This window comes from Cebus imitator, unplaced genomic scaffold (genome assembly GCF_001604975.1).
Source record: "Cebus imitator isolate Cc_AM_T3 unplaced genomic scaffold, Cebus_imitator-1.0 Scaffold531, whole genome shotgun sequence".
Classification (NCBI taxonomy): domain Eukaryota; kingdom Metazoa; phylum Chordata; class Mammalia; order Primates; family Cebidae; genus Cebus; species Cebus imitator.
This window is the reverse complement of record NW_016107846.1, coordinates 1,003,676-1,020,296: the sequence shown is the minus strand read 5'-3', so window position 1 is coordinate 1,020,296 and position 16,621 is coordinate 1,003,676. Positions and strand designations below refer to the sequence as shown.

The 16,621-nt window shown below is 47.9% G+C and overlaps 1 protein-coding gene across 2 annotated transcripts in view; it reads left to right on the top strand.

Moving 5' to 3' along the window:
- LYRM4 (LYR motif containing 4) overlaps positions 1-6,205 on the top strand; it is a 153,193-nt gene extending 146,988 nt beyond the window's left edge. The window contains exon 4 of one of the 2 annotated variants that reach the window (XR_001820630.2): positions 5,768-5,882. Coding sequence is in view for 1 of the 2 variants with exons in the window: in XM_017514648.2 (XP_017370137.1) it covers positions 5,768-5,836 (69 nt within the window). In the remaining variant the exon portion in view is untranslated. Of the gene's footprint in view, positions 1-5,767 lie in introns of both variants that reach the window. The other variant, XM_017514648.2, reaches the window with a different exon arrangement.
- The last annotated feature ends 10,416 nt before the right edge of the window (positions 6,206-16,621 follow it).

The window sequence follows — 16,621 nt, the reverse complement described above, 5'->3', positions numbered from 1 at the left end:
TCTTCTAACCAATTCATAGAGAATACAGCCTTTAGCACACAGTAGGGAGAAGCGTGTTTGTTCTGTGGCATGATACCTGTGCTGCCATAGCCTTCAAAGGGGCCACCAGAGGGAGTGTCAGCCGGACAAGCAGGTCTTCTACAAAGTGGTTTTGCAAGATCCATCCGTAACCATAAAAATATTCGTATCTGTTCACCCAACAATTCCACCTCCAGAAACCTTTTATAAGGAAAAAAAATCAGATTTGATAAATAATATAAGAATGATATATAAGAATAGGTTTATATATAAGAATGATAATCCTAGCTTTAAGTGGAAACAATCTAAATGTTCATCATATGGGAGTGGTTAGATTATGATGTATCTTTACAATGGAGTATTATACAGTTACTGAAAATATTCCTTAAAATGATAGTTAATGACATAAGGATCATAATATGAAGTTAAGTTAAAAAGCAAGTTATGCTATGATTCCAAATTTAAATATTGTATATATATATACATATATATATATATATATATACACACACACACATTTTAAATCTATATGTGATTTAACAGACTAGACAAAAATTCCAAAATATTAATAGCCACATATCCTAATGCAACTAAATATGTAGGGCAAGCTTGTCCAACCCATGGCCCGCAGGCCACATGCAGCCCAGGATGGCTTTGAATGTGGCCCAACACAGATTTGTAAACTAAAACATGAGATTTTTTGTGTGTGATGTTTTTTTCTTTAGCTCATCAGCTTTCGTAACTGTTCGTGTATTTTATGTGTGGCCCAAGACAAGACTTCCACTGTGGCCCAGGGAAGCCAAAAGATTGGCCACCCCTGATTTAGAGAGAAAAAGAGCAGGATCTTTATAATGTCCTGCGTAGTTTTGTTAAACTTTGGAAACAGCTACAGTAGGTACCTGTTAAGTGCACCTCCCCAGATGATAGGGACAGATTGCCCCCTTCTCTGCACCAGCCCTTGTTTCATTAGTCTTATGATCTCACATTAAAATTCTCATTGTACATTCAAGTCAGTAAGGATTGGTTTAGCTGAATGTAGCAAGAAACCCAAGTAACAGGAGCTTTAAAAAGATGGAGGTTTCTTTTTCTCACATGCAAAAGAAAGCTGGCAATAAGGCATCTGGAGCTGCCACAGTGGCTCCAGGGTCATCAAGCACCCAGGCACCTCCTTTCTGCCCCCCAGCCTTAGCGTGTAGCTCCCATATCAAACTTACCTCACAGTGCTAGGTGTCTGCTGGTGTTCCAGCTATCAAGTTGATATTCCAGGCAGAACAGAGACAAAGTGGGGGGCAGGCAGGCAGTGGAATGCCCCCAGTCTGAGGCAGCCCACTTTAAAGGACTTTCCTAGATGCCCCAGCAGTGATGACAGCTGACACCTCATTGGCCACCTCTAGCTGCACAGGAGTGTGGAGAGTGTAAACTTCTAGATGTACACTGGCCCCATAAGGAAAAAGGAGAGATGGATGCCGGGCAGGCCACAGTTATCTCATGTAGTTATCTCGCATTTTCATGATGTAGGCTCATAGTTATGTGTAATTCGCATTATGAAGAAATCAGCATTGATTAATCAGGCATGGTGGCACATGCCTGTAATCCCAGCTACTCAGGAGGCTGAGGCAGGAGGATCACTTAAGCCCAGGTGTTTAAGACCAGCCTGGGCGACATAGTGAGAGAGCCTGCCTCTAAAAACAATAGAGAAAGAGAGAAAAGGAGAAAAGAAAGGAAGATATGGTTGGAACGTAGTACAGGAGTGGCATTTTGGAGAAAGCGCTGAACAGAGGTCAGAATATTTGGGGTTCATGTCTTCGCTTCTATATGGATTGACTTTTCTGGGCCTTCATTGCTCACCAAAAACTGAGGGACAGTGATTCTTGCAGCGTTCACACACACACTAGTCTCAAACTTGCAAGGGTGGGGTCCCCTTCAGTGCAGCACCCACGTATTCCTCTGGCTGCCCCTCTAGACCTTCTGCCACTCCTGCGTCCAAGCCGGAATCACCTCTCACCTGCACTTTTACTGGTCCCTTAACTAGGTCCTCTTGCCACAATACTCCACCTCTTGTTTGCCTTGACCCAAGTCAAGGTGATCTTTTTTAACCACACTGCTGAATGGGTTGGTCTTCCATTTTTAACATTTTAACAGCTTTCCCTCCCCTCTGAGTGGAGTATGGCATCTGTTTTCTGGCCCTATCCCACTTCTCTTTTATTCTCTCTTCTCTGCCTTCCCCACCCCCATCCTCACCCTCACCCTTCCGTATCCACACTCACAACCCATTTCTGTCTCTGACCGTCTCCACGTCCAGTTGTGTCATGGGCTTCTCACCCCTGCCCCAGCTCCAGCCTCTGGGTCTCTGAGCTCCTCCTCTTCAGAGGCGATCTCCTCTGAAAAGTTTTCCCTGACTCCCTCAGGCTGAGTCATGTCTTCCAGATCCCTCTAGGCCTGTGTGCCCTCCTCTGGGCTAGCACATTCCAGATGCTAGGTCACTTATCTCAATTCTTGCCGGTTTTCCCTTCCTGGACTCAGAGCTTTCTGCAGGCAGGAATCACGTCTGCAAGTCTCACCTACACAAGTTGCCTGGAACAGAAGGCGCTCACTGCTTATCTTCAGAGTGATTCAGGGCTGGGGCTGCTCTTCCAGGGCTCCTCCAGGTTTTCTGTGTGGTAATTGGAGATAACCACGAGATAACTGTGGCCTGCCCAGCATCCATCTCACCTTTTTCCTTACAGGATCAGTGCACATTGTGTGCGGTACGTGCCTTGCAAAAAAGCCCTGCCTGTCTATCAGTCATCACTACAGAGCCATTTGCTTTCAGTGCATTGGGCTCAGATTCCTCCTCTCGCCCACTCATCAGAGATCTGCTGAGCAGAGTTGTCTATCAGGACTGTGCGGGGCCCAGCGGCACAGACAGCAGTGTTTACCAGCCCTGCCTTTGCGGGGATCTCAGTTAGGGGGCTGGAAAAGGGAAGACAGACATGAACTGGAGCACGTGACCTCATAGGGATCACATACGTAGATCACACAGATGGTCCAGGTGGCAGCAGAGGAGGGCAGGCTTCATGAGCATGCCACCAGGCTGCGGGCAGTGAATGGGTGGACACAAGACAGCCATCCCTTCAGGAGAGGGCAGGAAGCCAGTCACCTCTCCTGCTGCTGCAGCACGTTTCTCCTCTTTGTCTGCCATGACTGTCTGCTGGCCAGATTCCCACCAGCTGCCCTAGGGACGCTCATGCCCTAGGTGCTGCACTGGTTGGAGACCTCACACATCTTTCTGTTGACACTGGTCAATTTTGTTGAGGGCCCAAAGACTGCTGGAGCTGCAAAGGACTATAAAGATCACCTAGAAGTTTCCAGACCTCATCATACAGGCAAGGAACTGAGACCGGAGGAAGTGGAGAGTCTCATGTGGCAAGTAGCAAAGCCACCCAGGCTGCAGCCCACCTGTCCTGACCCCGCCCTATCCCAGGGCCTTTCCAGGATGCCACCTTTTCTTCCTGAGTGCCAGAAGTAGAACATGTAGACCAACACTGGGTTGTTCAGAGACCACGCGACTGTTTATTAGAGGCGTCCCAGATGGATCCTGGAGCCATGGACAGTGCCTGTAATCACAGAAGCTGAGAGTCGGAAGGAATCCGTCTGGTTCAACCCTGGTCTAGCAGACACCTTCCTTCTCCATCCTCTCTTTCTGCTCCTCATGGAGACAGAGAACTCACAGCTTACCAAGGCAGCCCATTGCATTTTTGAACGGGTTTCTCCTTATGCCATGCCATAACTCCTACATGCCACTAAAGCCTTGGAAAGATGATGGTAAACTCTGTCAAGTACTCCTAGAATGTCTGATTGCGGACACTTCTAGGATGGGTTCCTGATGAGTCCCCCGAGATCAATTAAATATAGAACAGGCTCCCAGGTAACTGAATCATCCAAGCTGTTATACAGAATTGTTTGTATTAGCCCCATTTTAATTATCCAAAACATAATGTTTCCCCTTTTTTTAAGGCTCATTGGCATTCTAGCCTTTCGTTTCTGAATGTCATCTGATAGTGGGTTCATGTGTCTGTTGAGGTTAATATATGAAAACAAAACCATGTACTGTTCAGGGTGGAGGACAGTGCCAATCCTCCTCTTCCCTGTAGTAGGATTTAGATGTCTTCGCTCACCCAGCAATTTCAGGTTCTCCAGAAGGGAAGCCCAAACAAGTTCCTGTGCGGCTTTCATCATGACTGTACCGTAGCCCCGAGAAACCCCGTGCGGCTCCTCACAGGCTCAAGATGACTTCCAACCTTGCCACCTAAAGTGTGGCCTGTGGACCAGCAGCATCAGCATTACCCGCAGGTTGCGAGAAACACAGCATCCCAGACCCATCCCATCCACTTGCATCGAAAATCCTCTCTATATTAATGAGAGGAAGAGAAGACTGAAGACACAGTAGCGAAGCTCATCATGGTGACTTGTTAGGAGTTGTGCTGGAGCGCTCATTCTCTACACCGCCTTGGGTCTTTTTGTTTCTAATTCAGGCTTTCACTTGCAATTAAAAGTACCTGCAAGGTCCCCCCCATCCCCTAAATCTCCACCGTCTACTTTTCTTTCTTCTTAGATGATGTGCTGCTCTCGCCTTTTCCTTCACTTTCTCTTGCACCACCATAACACTCAGCAGTTATTATGCGTGCCACAGACCTTCAAGATGCCTTTGAGCAAGCGCAGACTGAAGACCAAGCAAATGGCACGGGAAACCGAACACCTCAGATGGACCGCGGGGCTGTCCTTGGTGACAGAGCACCACTCTGTAACATGTGCTGTAGTAATGACGTGATCGCTGTTTGTCCTGGGCCTTCACTTCTAAATAGAGTGCTAAGGTGGGAGAGGAAAACCGTATGAGGATATTGACCCCTGGCTGCTCTGGGTGGCAGCTCTGGCCTTTCGGAGTTTACCGTCATTTACTTAAACAGCAGTTACCCCAAATTACCCATAGATAGTTATCAATTGCTCTGAAATCCAGATAGAGTCGCTAATGATCAGCCCTTTCTTCATCACTTCCACTAGTTCCTAAAAATGTATCACTCAGGAAATGCTTTTAGAGAAAAATTGTGGCAAGACCCTTTGTTCCAGAGGAAAGATGTGCTATATATAACCCCAGATGATGGGCCAGTGGAAACACTGGGCTCTAAGACACTTAATAAAAAGAACACTTTCAGAAGAAGCGGGCAGGAAAGAGGGAAGGCAGGAGGTGCGGGCACTCAGGCAGCTGTCCTCAAGCCACCCGGGATGGGCCGAGGAATAGTGTTTGCGTTACCCTGAATGCAATGATTTTTCTACCCCAGCAAAGACGGTACCCATCTCTGCATTGTTCTAAAACACTTTCCCTATGCAATAATCAGTTTAAGGGAAGGAAATCCTCTTAGGAGAGGAGGTGCTGGGCACACATCTGATAGCTCTGCCACCAGCAGGCAGTCCTCACCCAGCCCATCACAGCCCCAGAACCCCAGGCTACAGCCTCATGCTGTTTCAGAGAGAAGACATGGGCATGTGGATCCCTCTAACTTCTCACTGTGAGGGAAGTGGGAGCTGGATGATGCATGGAACTAGCCAAGGCAGTGCTAGTGACTGGCTTCGCCCCACAGTGCAGTGACAAGAGGGATCAGTCCAGGGATGGCTAACACCGGTATCATAAAGGTTAAGAAATGTTCCTTCTGACCGTTCCTAGGGGCTAGAGGGCCGCAGTTCCTGACCTGTGTCCTTTCTTTGCCTGCAGGTCCACATTGGCCAACTGTATTCAACTGACAAGCTGATTATTGAGAATCGAGACATGCCCAGGACCTAGCAAGCCGGGACCAGCCACCAGCAGCAGCCAGGGACCACCTTCAGCATCCATTCTGTGTTTGAGATGGGGGCTCCCAAAGCCAGATTACAACAGCCTCTTGTGCAGCCTGCCCTGTGGGAGCTGATAAACTGAGTCACATTTGCAATCTGCTGTAGCCTTACTGAAAAAGGACAGCTGTCTGTCCTTGGTTCAAGTGTTAGAATGAAGAGCTGGAGCTCCTTCCGAATAATGCCGTGTGTTACCGCGTCTCCCCTCCACCCCTCTCCTATCTTGTAGCTCATGACCACTGTGTATAGTATTTCTACACTTTGTTTCTTGGTCCTTGACAATAAAAAGAATTGTCTTCCTGAGCCTTTCACACCAGATAAACCCCTCCCGATTAATGCATTTTCATTTCCTACTGATACAGGGCCTGAAGAGGGCTGTGGGGGGCCCACAGGGAGGGTTCAACCCTGAGCTGAGAACTGCCTTGGTGAAAGCGAGTCCAAATACCACTTGAGACTGTGGACAGTGTGGAGTAGGGCAGGGCCACAGGGGTACAAGGTGCACCCTGCAACTCATACCTGGCCCTAGTACAACAAAGGTGAGGCGTGTATAGGTACACACCCAGAGATGGGGCACTGTGGATCAGCAGCCTCAGCCCCACCCGGAGCTTACTAGAAATGCAGGCTCAAGCCCCTCCCCACACCTGGTGAATGAGAGCCCCAGCCTGACCCAAGCCCATGGTGACCCCCACACCCTGGAGCCTGGGATATGCTGGGCAGCACTCGTGCCCAAATCTGGCTGGTGGACTGAAGCACCTGGAGAGTTGGAGAGCTTTTTCAAAAGACATCTCAGCACTTCCCTCTCTGCAGATTCTGACTCAGTAAGTGAGGGGTGAGACATGATCATTTTTCTCTATTTCTAAAGCTCTCCCAGTGTCTTTTAATGTTTAGCCAGTTGGGGACCCCTGCCCTTTAAGTATATTACAATAAAGGTATTGTTGGTGTGCTTTTATTCTGGAAAACACACTCATTCCAAACATAGAATGTATTAAATAACTTGCTTGTCATTGGGGAGTTTAGGAGGGACCAGACCCCATCAGAGTGGCCTCCTGTTTCCTTTGCATGCAGTGCTGAGTGGATTCCGTATCTGTGTGTTCAGGTTTGGAACAGGCTTATATAAATAGCACAGGTCCCAGAATAGCTGCAGCACTGTCACCCCCTCATTTAACTCTCACAGTCATGGGAGTGAGCACGTGCAGGCTGAGCTCACGTTCTTCTCTCCCTCATGTTTGAGCTCATGTCTTCTGGTGTCTTCTAGAGAACACAGATTTGCTGCAATGATGCATTCAAATAGACGTAACGTGTAGCCATTCTATTTGCAGTACAACTGTCACAGGGCAGAGCTGCCCAGCCCAGCCCTGCGTGGGGCTCTGGCTCAGGTTTTCCATCCTGCATCAGTGGAGTTCGTGGTCACTCAGCAGCGAATGCATCCAACCTTCAGTACTAACGGACGCCACTGCCAATTTATACTTAAGCTACTTGGAAACCAAAGTCCAGATATGAACCTCCGTACTAAAGGTATCAAATTGCTAGCAAGATAACAGCTCCATAGGAGACTTCTCCCACTCCCCCAGTTTTTAGGCAATGAGGTAGTCCACCCAAACGTAATGTGGCTTGCAGGCTGTAACAGCAGGTTGCTTTTCTGTTCATTAAACCGGATGAATGGGTTTGAACATGCCCAAAGCCTTGCAAAACTAATTTTTGTAACTCAGATAAAATTATGCATTTGGAATCTGCAGAAAGATATAAATCCAAATTCTGTGGCAGGAAATGCCACAAACAGAGGCCTTGGTCCTCCACACCAGGTGTGTATCGGGCAGGCAGAGCCTGGCACTGGGTACTCCCCAAGTCAGACGACCTAAGATTGACCCCAACTCAGATGACCCAAGCTAGAGCTTTGAATGAAGTGGCATTCCCATGGGGATGATCCCTGGTGTCCTCTAGGGAAGAATTTCGCCTCCTTGACTATGCCCCAGCTGAGGGGACTATGGGGAACACCAGCCATCATGGCCAGCCTCATAGAACTCTATAGAACTTGTGCCTGCTTTGAAGATAGGATCCAGGCTGGGGTCTGGAGATCACTTTGCAGTGCCAACATTTAGCAAGTGAGAAATACTATCATTAGTTAACTTCCCAGGCAAAACTCATTGGCTGAGCAAGGCTATCCCCTTAGACATTCAGAGATGGCTCTGGGCTGGGCTGGCTGTCATGACATAATAGCTGGGAAATCTTGCATGACCAAGCGCAGGACTGTGGTGTTCTGATGGCTGTTGGAATCTGGATTGTGGAACTGAAAGAATTGGCTAGATTGCTTTAGGTATACTCCATCCTGCTACTAAGTACTGCTACCTTCAACTCCCTTCATCTACAGCCTCACGCATTAACTCAAGCCCCGCCATACAATCCACCGTCCAGTCCACCATCCAGGAGCAAAAGGGACGCAGCTCACCTAGTCCAACCCCCAAATCTCCAGGTGTTAAAACTAAGAGCCTAAACATCCACAGATCATGTACAGAGCCAGGGCCTTTCCTCTAAGCCCCTTTCACTCATTCATTTGTTCACTCAGTATTGACAAAGGCCAACTAGGGCCAGGTGCCAGGGAGCAACCAGTGAACAAGACAGACCTATCTGCACAGAGCCTGTGGCTAGCAGGGAAATCCAAGAAGAAAATGACAAGTCTTACGAATGTTACAAAGGGGAAAATATGAGTGCTGCCTCAGCTGATGGGAAGGGCTCCCTGGGGAGGGGATGCTTTCGCTTGTGAATTAATGATGAGGATTGGCTGTGTGAAGGTGGAGAGATGGGCTCTCTAGGCAAGAGGAACAGCACATGCCCTTAATGGGGGGAGAGGGTAGTGCCGTGCAAAGAACTAAAGGGAGTCCGGGATGGCGGCAGGCAAGGAAGAGGAACCTTTCCACATCATGGAGGGCCTTGGAGCCTCAGCCTAAGGATGGTATATGTGTGTGTGTGTGTGTGTGTGTGTGTGTACACATTTATATAAGGTGTGTGCACACACACACCATCCTTAGGCTGAGCCTCCTTGGCCCTCCATGATGTGTGTGTGTGTGTGTGTGTGTGTGTGTGTGTGTGTATATATATATATTTTTTTTTTTTTTTGAGACAGAGTCTTGCTCTGTTGCTCAGGCTAGAGTGCAGTGGTGTGATCTTGGCTCACTGCAACCTCTGCCTCCTGGGTTCAAGCAATTATCCTGCCTCAGCCTCCCAAGTAGGTCGGACTACAGGTACATGCCACTGTGCCGCCCAGCTAATTTTTATATTTTTTAATAGAGACAGGGTTTTGCCCTGTTGGCCAGGCTGGTCTTGACCTCCTGACCTCAGGTGATCTGCCTGCCTCGGCCTCCTGAAGTGCTGTGATTACAGGCGTGAGCCACCATGCCCAGCCAAGGTTTGTATTTTTTTAAAGGCCATTGTCTGCTTTTGAGGGGATACACGGGGAGATGCAGAGAGGCCAGATTTTGGGAGGAGTGGGGCATTGGGCGTGGCTTCCAGGCAGGCGATGATGGTGACTTCACCAGCAGATAACAGCTGAACAGAAGCAGAGTCAGCATCACCCTGAGAACTGGCTGGGCTGGGCCTCCTTTAAGGAGGACAGGAAACCTGGAGCAGAGCTGCCCCAGCTGAGCACAGCCCAAGCTCCCAGCCCACCTGCGGATACACGAGGAAGTCCACAGAGTCCCCTAGCCTGGTCTCACTTAGGTCAGTCAACTTCAGCCACCCCTCAGGCGTGTGCTAAATAATTAACTGTTGCATTAGTCATGAGTTTGGTGGTAGAGATTATGATGAAATAAGGGCAAACTGATACAGAGAGCATCTCGTGTAATACCTTAATGTATTACCTGCTCAGGGCCACATGGCAAACCGAAGGGTAGGTTAAAAAAAACTTGACCAAAACTGCAGGTCTCCTGTATGGGGGCATTTCCACAAATACTGTCAGAATACAGGTCACTCCCTTTAGAGAACAAGTCCTGGAGGAGCAGTCATCACGTGTTCCACAGATAGAAGGGCTGGCCAACCAGAAAGAAAAGGAAAAGTTGAGTCGCCAGGACTTGATGATTGATTGAATGAGGAGACCAGGGCTGATTATACTTTAAAAATTCACTGGAGCCAGATGCAGTGGCTCATGCCTGGTAACCTCAGCACTTTGAGAGGTCGAGGTGGTTAGATCACTTGAGCTCAGAAGATCGAGACCAGCCTGGGCAGCATAGTGAAACACTGTCTATACAAAACATACAAAACTTAGCTGCATGTGGTGGCATGCAACTATTGTCCTGCCTACTCTGGAGCCTGAGGTGGGAGGATCCCTTAGCCTGGGAGGCGGAGGTTGCAGTGAGCTATGATCACACCACAGTACTCCAGCCTGTGTGTCAGAGTGAGACCCTGTCTCAAAAAAAAAAAAAAAAATTCACTGGAATAAAACAACTTGAAAGACCCTTATAAGAATTTTACCGATAACTCTCTGTAGAGCAAATAACTTCCTTCTTTAGGCAAAGCCCTCTGTATGTAACTTCGATTGGAAGAGGAGGGCTAGTAGGGGGAAAATTTTCTACTTTGGTCATGAGATTAACTTTAAAAGTTTGAGGATGGTTGCTTTATGTATTGGCTGCTTCTAAGAATGAACACGAGATCAACATGAGAGGCGATTTTCATCCATGGTTGGATGGCTGTGTCAGTAGCCCAGGGTATGATTCAGAAGCCACATGAAGCAGCCGCCTTGCCTGGATCTCTGGGATGGACACATTCGCTGAGATCACAGAGATGAAGCTGGCAGAGGCCATGTGGATATTCATTATTATGAACAAAACAACAGCCAACAGGAACCGTGCCACATGCATACCCCGAGTTGACAGATGCCTCCCTGCTTAATCTAGTGTTTGCCAGTTGTTACAAAATGATCTAGAGAAAAACTGGAACTTGATAGAGAAAAACTGGAACTTGATGGAGAAAGCAATGACTTATGATTCAGCAAGCTTTCTTTGAGAGTTTACATAAAATCTATATGGACGGTGGCTCAGCTCACCTCTGAAAACAATAGGATCTTCACTTTTCAATCTTTCTGCAGCCCTTATTAGTGCCACAGGGAACCACGGATGAAAATTGCCTCTCGTGTTGATATCCATTTGGGGAATAGGATGGATGCAGTTGCTTTTGCTCAAGGGCAGAGTTTTAACTCCAAAGACCCTGAAGAGAGAACCCAGAAGGAAAACTCTCAGAGATTAATGGACTGTATTCTTCACCTGGGGGATCATTGACACCACAGCAGTAACAGCCGAATCCGAGTCATGCTGTCTTGAAATTAGATCACAAGAATCACTGACACCAAAAGAGCTGGAACTGCACTTGGAGTCTGTCTGAGTAGCCAGTCTCAGGCTAACCACATCTGTGCTGATCACAGCGTGGCCCGTGTTAATCATGAGGCATTCTGGCTGCACCTCCACGGGACTCAAGACTTCCAGTGAGACGCTGGCTCTGCAGGAAAACAGCTGCCTGGAAATGGTCCGCATTTTTTTCCTAGTAAAGGGCTAAGCTTTCTTAGTCAAGTGGTACTAAATAGAAACGTTTTTCTTCCGTCAGCCAGAAAGGTACTTTACTTTGGTGGGGAGTGTCAGTTAGATATTGTTGAAACATTTCACTAGAACTTCCTATCAATTACCTAGGGAATTCATGTGACTTCATTGGTCTTGAATACAGAGACCATCTAATAACAATACAATTGTCTGTAGTCTTAAAGGAACATTTCATTTATGTGCATATATGTGATATACACAGCACACGTAGGATGTATGATCAAGGACTGCAATGCTGAGGCTAAGAGTCTTGTCAAGAGTTGCCAAATACACTCATTGATATTTCAACCATGTAACGTATTTAAAATCATTAATTTGCCAAATTTTAGTATATATTAAGATACTTAAAACATAGCCAACACTTCCTTGTAGTTCTATAAAAATAGAAGCTTGTCCAAAGTAGAGAAAGGGTAGCTTAGTAACTCAAACTACTAAAAATATAAAACATTTCTTTAAAAAAAAAATCAGGCCAGGTTCAATGGCTCATGCCTGTAATCCCAGCACTTTGGGAAGCTGAAGCAGGAGGACAGCTTGAGGCCAGGAGTTCAAGACCAGCCTAGGCAACATAGCAAGACCCCAACTCTAAAAAACAAAACCAAAAAACATGAGTTGGGTGTAGTGTCTCACCTGTAGTCCCAGCTAATTGGGAGGCTAAGGCAGGAGGACCACTTGAGCCCAGGAGGTCAAGTTAGCCATGATCTCACTGCTGCACTCCAGGCTAGGGGACAGAGTGAAGAGAGAGAGAGAGAGAGAGAGAGAGAGAGAGAGAAAGGGAAAATGGTGTGGTGGTAGTTTTGAGGATGGCAGAAAGAAACTAGTCACTGGGATGGGACAGTCTGAACTGGTGAATGTCTTCTTGTACAAGGGACTCTAACTCCAGCCCGACCACTAGCTGACTTTGTCATGTTGCCTGCATCCAGTTCATAGAGGCTTCTTGTTGAGAAAATAAGAGCAGGTAAACTATGCAGCCCCCAAGTATGGACAGCCTGGAAAGTCATTCAATCCTTCATCTTCCAGCTCTGCCACTTCAGTGAGATCCTGGGCAAGTAGCTTCACCAAATTTCTGTTTCCTCATTCATAGAAAGGAGTTAATCACATACCTACTTTGCAGGGTTACTATAAGGATTTTAAATGCATAACACAAAGTTCTTTTACCAGGTTTAATAAACAGTAAACAATAACTGTTAGCTCCTGTGTCATTCCTTCTAGAAACTGTGCCAGATACCTTAGGGGACGAAGAAATGGACCAAACATGGATTCATCCCTTAATTGCAAAACATTTTGGATTACCCTTAAGATGTGTATGTAAATAACTTTACGAGTTCTATAAATTCCCTAGGAAAGGCACAGATGAAATAGGGCTGGAAGAGGGAGGGAGTAATATTCAGAAGAAGGAGGAGCTACTTCTGCCTGAGTCATAAATACTAGGATGAGGAGTGTGGGAGTTATTTGGTGGGAAGGGGAGCTGCTGTGCAGGGAAACAGTGATTTATTGCAGCGGCGTGCGATGGAGCAGCTGGGGAGAGAGACACAGAGTGGTCACTCAGGAATAGGGGACCAGCCAAGGCCCTGTGGCAGACACAGAGATGTGAGGGGACTAGGGGCTGGCAGAGGGCAGTGTCTGTGTGGGTCAGATGCAGAAGAAAGAATGAATCCAAAAGGCATTTCGAAACAATGGACTTGATGAGCAATGGAGACACAGAATAAAGGATGGGGGTGAAGCAAATATAACACCAGCACTTTGATTCTGAAAGACTGGCAGGGGAGTGCCCCTCACTGAAGTAAGAGGGAGGCAACAGCGCATCTGCCTTAATGGAAACAATGTCCACGGGAACATACCCCGCTCATCGCTGTATGCCTGTGTTCTGTGGTGTCCTGTTTGCAGTAAGGCATTGGAGGCATCAGCCGAGCTCACAGGAACCCCTTTTGATCCCTCACAACAGGAGCTGGGGGCTCCTGACCACCATTTTGTATCATAACCCCACCCCCACCTCTAATCACAGCTGATGGAACTGGGATGACACCTGTCCCCCAGGAGGTCAAGCACCTCCTCCTAGAACTAGGAGTGAGAGCTGCGGTTTTTGTCTGGGCTTCTTGCTGGAGCTCAAGTGACACAGGCCTGGGAGATCCAGAGCGGCCATCTTCCATCCATCATGTAGACAGAGGAGAAGAGAAATCCAGTCCCGAGGGAGAGAAGAATGCAGCTGCAGAGAGCAGAGATGAGGCAGGGAGCATTCCCACTCATTCCAGGGCTCCATATGTCTTGACTTCCAGGCACTAGAGAGACCCCACAGCCCTTAGATTATGTGTAAGAATCCAGCATCCAGGAGCCAACTCCCCTTCTTGCTCAAGCTGGCTTGTTTCAGTTTCTGTAACTTGCAATCTGGCACGTGCTGGGTTTTATTGAAATATGGGGCCATGTTGAGGCCTGCAAGAGGTAAGCTCCCATTTTTTAGTAGGTAGGTTCCCTACTGAGAAGGCGACCTGGTCCTGCTCAGTCCTGCAGAAGAGCCGTGACAGGACCAAGGTGGTAGAGAGAGGGAGGCTGGCCTCTGGGCCAGACATTAACAGGTCTAAATGTCTAGGGCTATATCCTGAGGAGACCAAGGAGGAGAAGAAGCACCCAAGCAAAATGTCCTTCCTATGGATCAAGTGCAAATATGCTGTCTTCTCTGTGTGTGCATTTGTTTTATCAGCAGATGGTTAAGAGCAGTGGATCTGGGTCAGATTGAGCTCGATTCACATCCAAGCTCAGGCTCTTATTTCCTGGCACATTACTCATCCTCTCTGATAGTCAACTTCTTCGTCTAAAAACGAGGAGTAATGTGCCAGGTGCAGCGACTCACATCTGTAATCCCAACAACTCAGGAAGCCAAGGTGGGAGGATTGCTTGTGGCCAGGAGTTCAAGGCCAGCCTGGGCAACACAGCAAGACCCCATCTCAAAACAAAAGCAATTAAAAATATGAAGATCATAGAGACAGAATGTCATCTTGATAATTGACGTAGGTGACAATGAACAACATGAGTGTCCAAATTGGTTCTATGCCAGCACTTTGGTGAGCCCAGTAATTCAAGATCAGCTTGGGCAATTCAGTGAGGCCTCATCTCTACCAAAAAAAAAAAAAATTAATTAGCTGAGTGTGGTGGCGCATGCTAGTGGTCCCAGCTACTCGGGAGGCTGAGCTAGGAAGATCACTTGACCCCAGGACGTGGAGGTTGCAGTGAGCCTAGATCATGCCTCTGCACTCCAGCCTGTGTAACAAAGTGAAACCCTGTCTTAAAAAAAAAAAAAAAAATGTTCTATAAGTCTGTATCTTCAACTAGCCCCATCAAATTCAAGGGAAACATGAGTCTGCAAAGCACATGCACTGCCCAGATTGTAGCCCCCACCAGTACAAGAAGAGAGAGAAGAAAGCTGTGACCTGCCCTCAGGACCCCTGATAGACAAGCTTATGCCACAGTCAGTGTGGACAATGGCTGTCATCCACCAAGCAGGTGACTGTGAGCAGCAGTGAGGTGGGAGGAGACCACAAATATGGGAAAAGCCCTCGGCAACCAGGTGTGAAGAAGGGTGTTCCTCCAGCCCGCCCCCGAGCTGAGAGTCAGGATTGAGTGAAGTCATCCGGGGAAGTGGCATCATAGCCTGTGAGTACCTAACCAAGTTGAAAGCAGCCATTCCCCTCAGCAAGAGAGACACACAGTTGACAGGTGAGGACGCCAGGGGTTCTGCCCACCACGGCACTGATGGGTGCGTGCCTCGGGTGATGTGAGATGAGGCGTGTGGACGTGTGCACCTCCCTCACCCTGTTCCAGCCACCCTGGCTCACATGCGCCATTCGCAGCATGCATTGTGTCCAGCTTTTGACTATGACAGATAATGCCGCTGTCAATATTCTCGTACGTGTCTCCTGGTGCTCATGTGTACACACTCCTGTACCTAGGTGGAATTTCTGATCATGGGGTTATTCTGGTTCAGGAGATGCTGCCAAACAGGTTTGCATAGTGACAGGCCCACTCCGAGGGTGTAGATAGATGGGTTTGCATATGGGAACAGCATTGATGTGAAGCGGGGATCCCTGGGCCAAGCTCAGGCTGAGAAGCAGCTCTCGGCTGTGGGCAGTCTACATCCAAGGGCCGGCCGGCCCTACACCACGTGGAAGACCCGGCCCTGCACTGCTCCTGAGCAGAGCAGAGCCACGTGGCCTGCTGGCCCTGCCCTACCAGAGACTTACAGTGCCAATCCTGGGGAGGCTGAGGGTCCATCTGAATGAAGAAAATGCCATTTCCTTTCATGTGTGGAGCTGGCTGAGTCTGGAACAAAGCAGGATGTGTAAGCGCAGAGAATATATCTATAGATGTAGGCGTGGAATTGTCCATATAAATTAAAGTCCAAACTGGGTATGGTGGTGCACCCCTGCCTGTAGTCCCAGCCACTCAGGAGGTCAAGGCAGGAGGACCACCTGGCCTCGGAGTTCAAAGTCAGCCTGGGCAACATAGCAAGACCCTGTCTCTAAAAAGAATTTTTTGTTGTTGTTGTTGTTTAAAAACACACACAAAAGCAAAAAGAACAGACACCAGACAGGAGGACCCTCAAGAGTAGCTGCTTCAGATAGGCTGGATAATTTCAGAAGAGGCTGTTGTAAGGGAAGGCAGTGTATGTAAGTGAAATTAGTGTATGCCTATCGTGAATATGATGTCATAACCATGGGCATGCTTAATACACATCTGTGCTGGTTTGAATCTTTGTCTCCTTCAAAGCTCATGTTGAAACTGAATCCTAAAGTGACAGTATTGACAGAAGGGGCCTTGAAGAGGTGATTGGGTCATACAGGCTCTGCCATCATGAATGGATTAATCCATTAATGTATTAATTTATCAGCTGGGTGCAGTGGCTCACGCCTGTAATCCCAGCACTTTAGGAGATGGAGGCGGGAGGATTCCTTGAGCTCAGGTGTTAGAGACCAGCCTGGGCAAACTGAGATGCCATCTCTACAGAAAATCAACAAAAATGATCCAGATGTGGTGGCTTATGCCTGTGGCCCCAGCTACTCAGGAGGCAGAGGCTGGAGGATCACTGGAGCCAGGAGATCGAGGCTGCCATGAGCCATGATAGTGCCCCTGCACTCCAGCCTGAGTGACGGAACAAGACCCTGTCT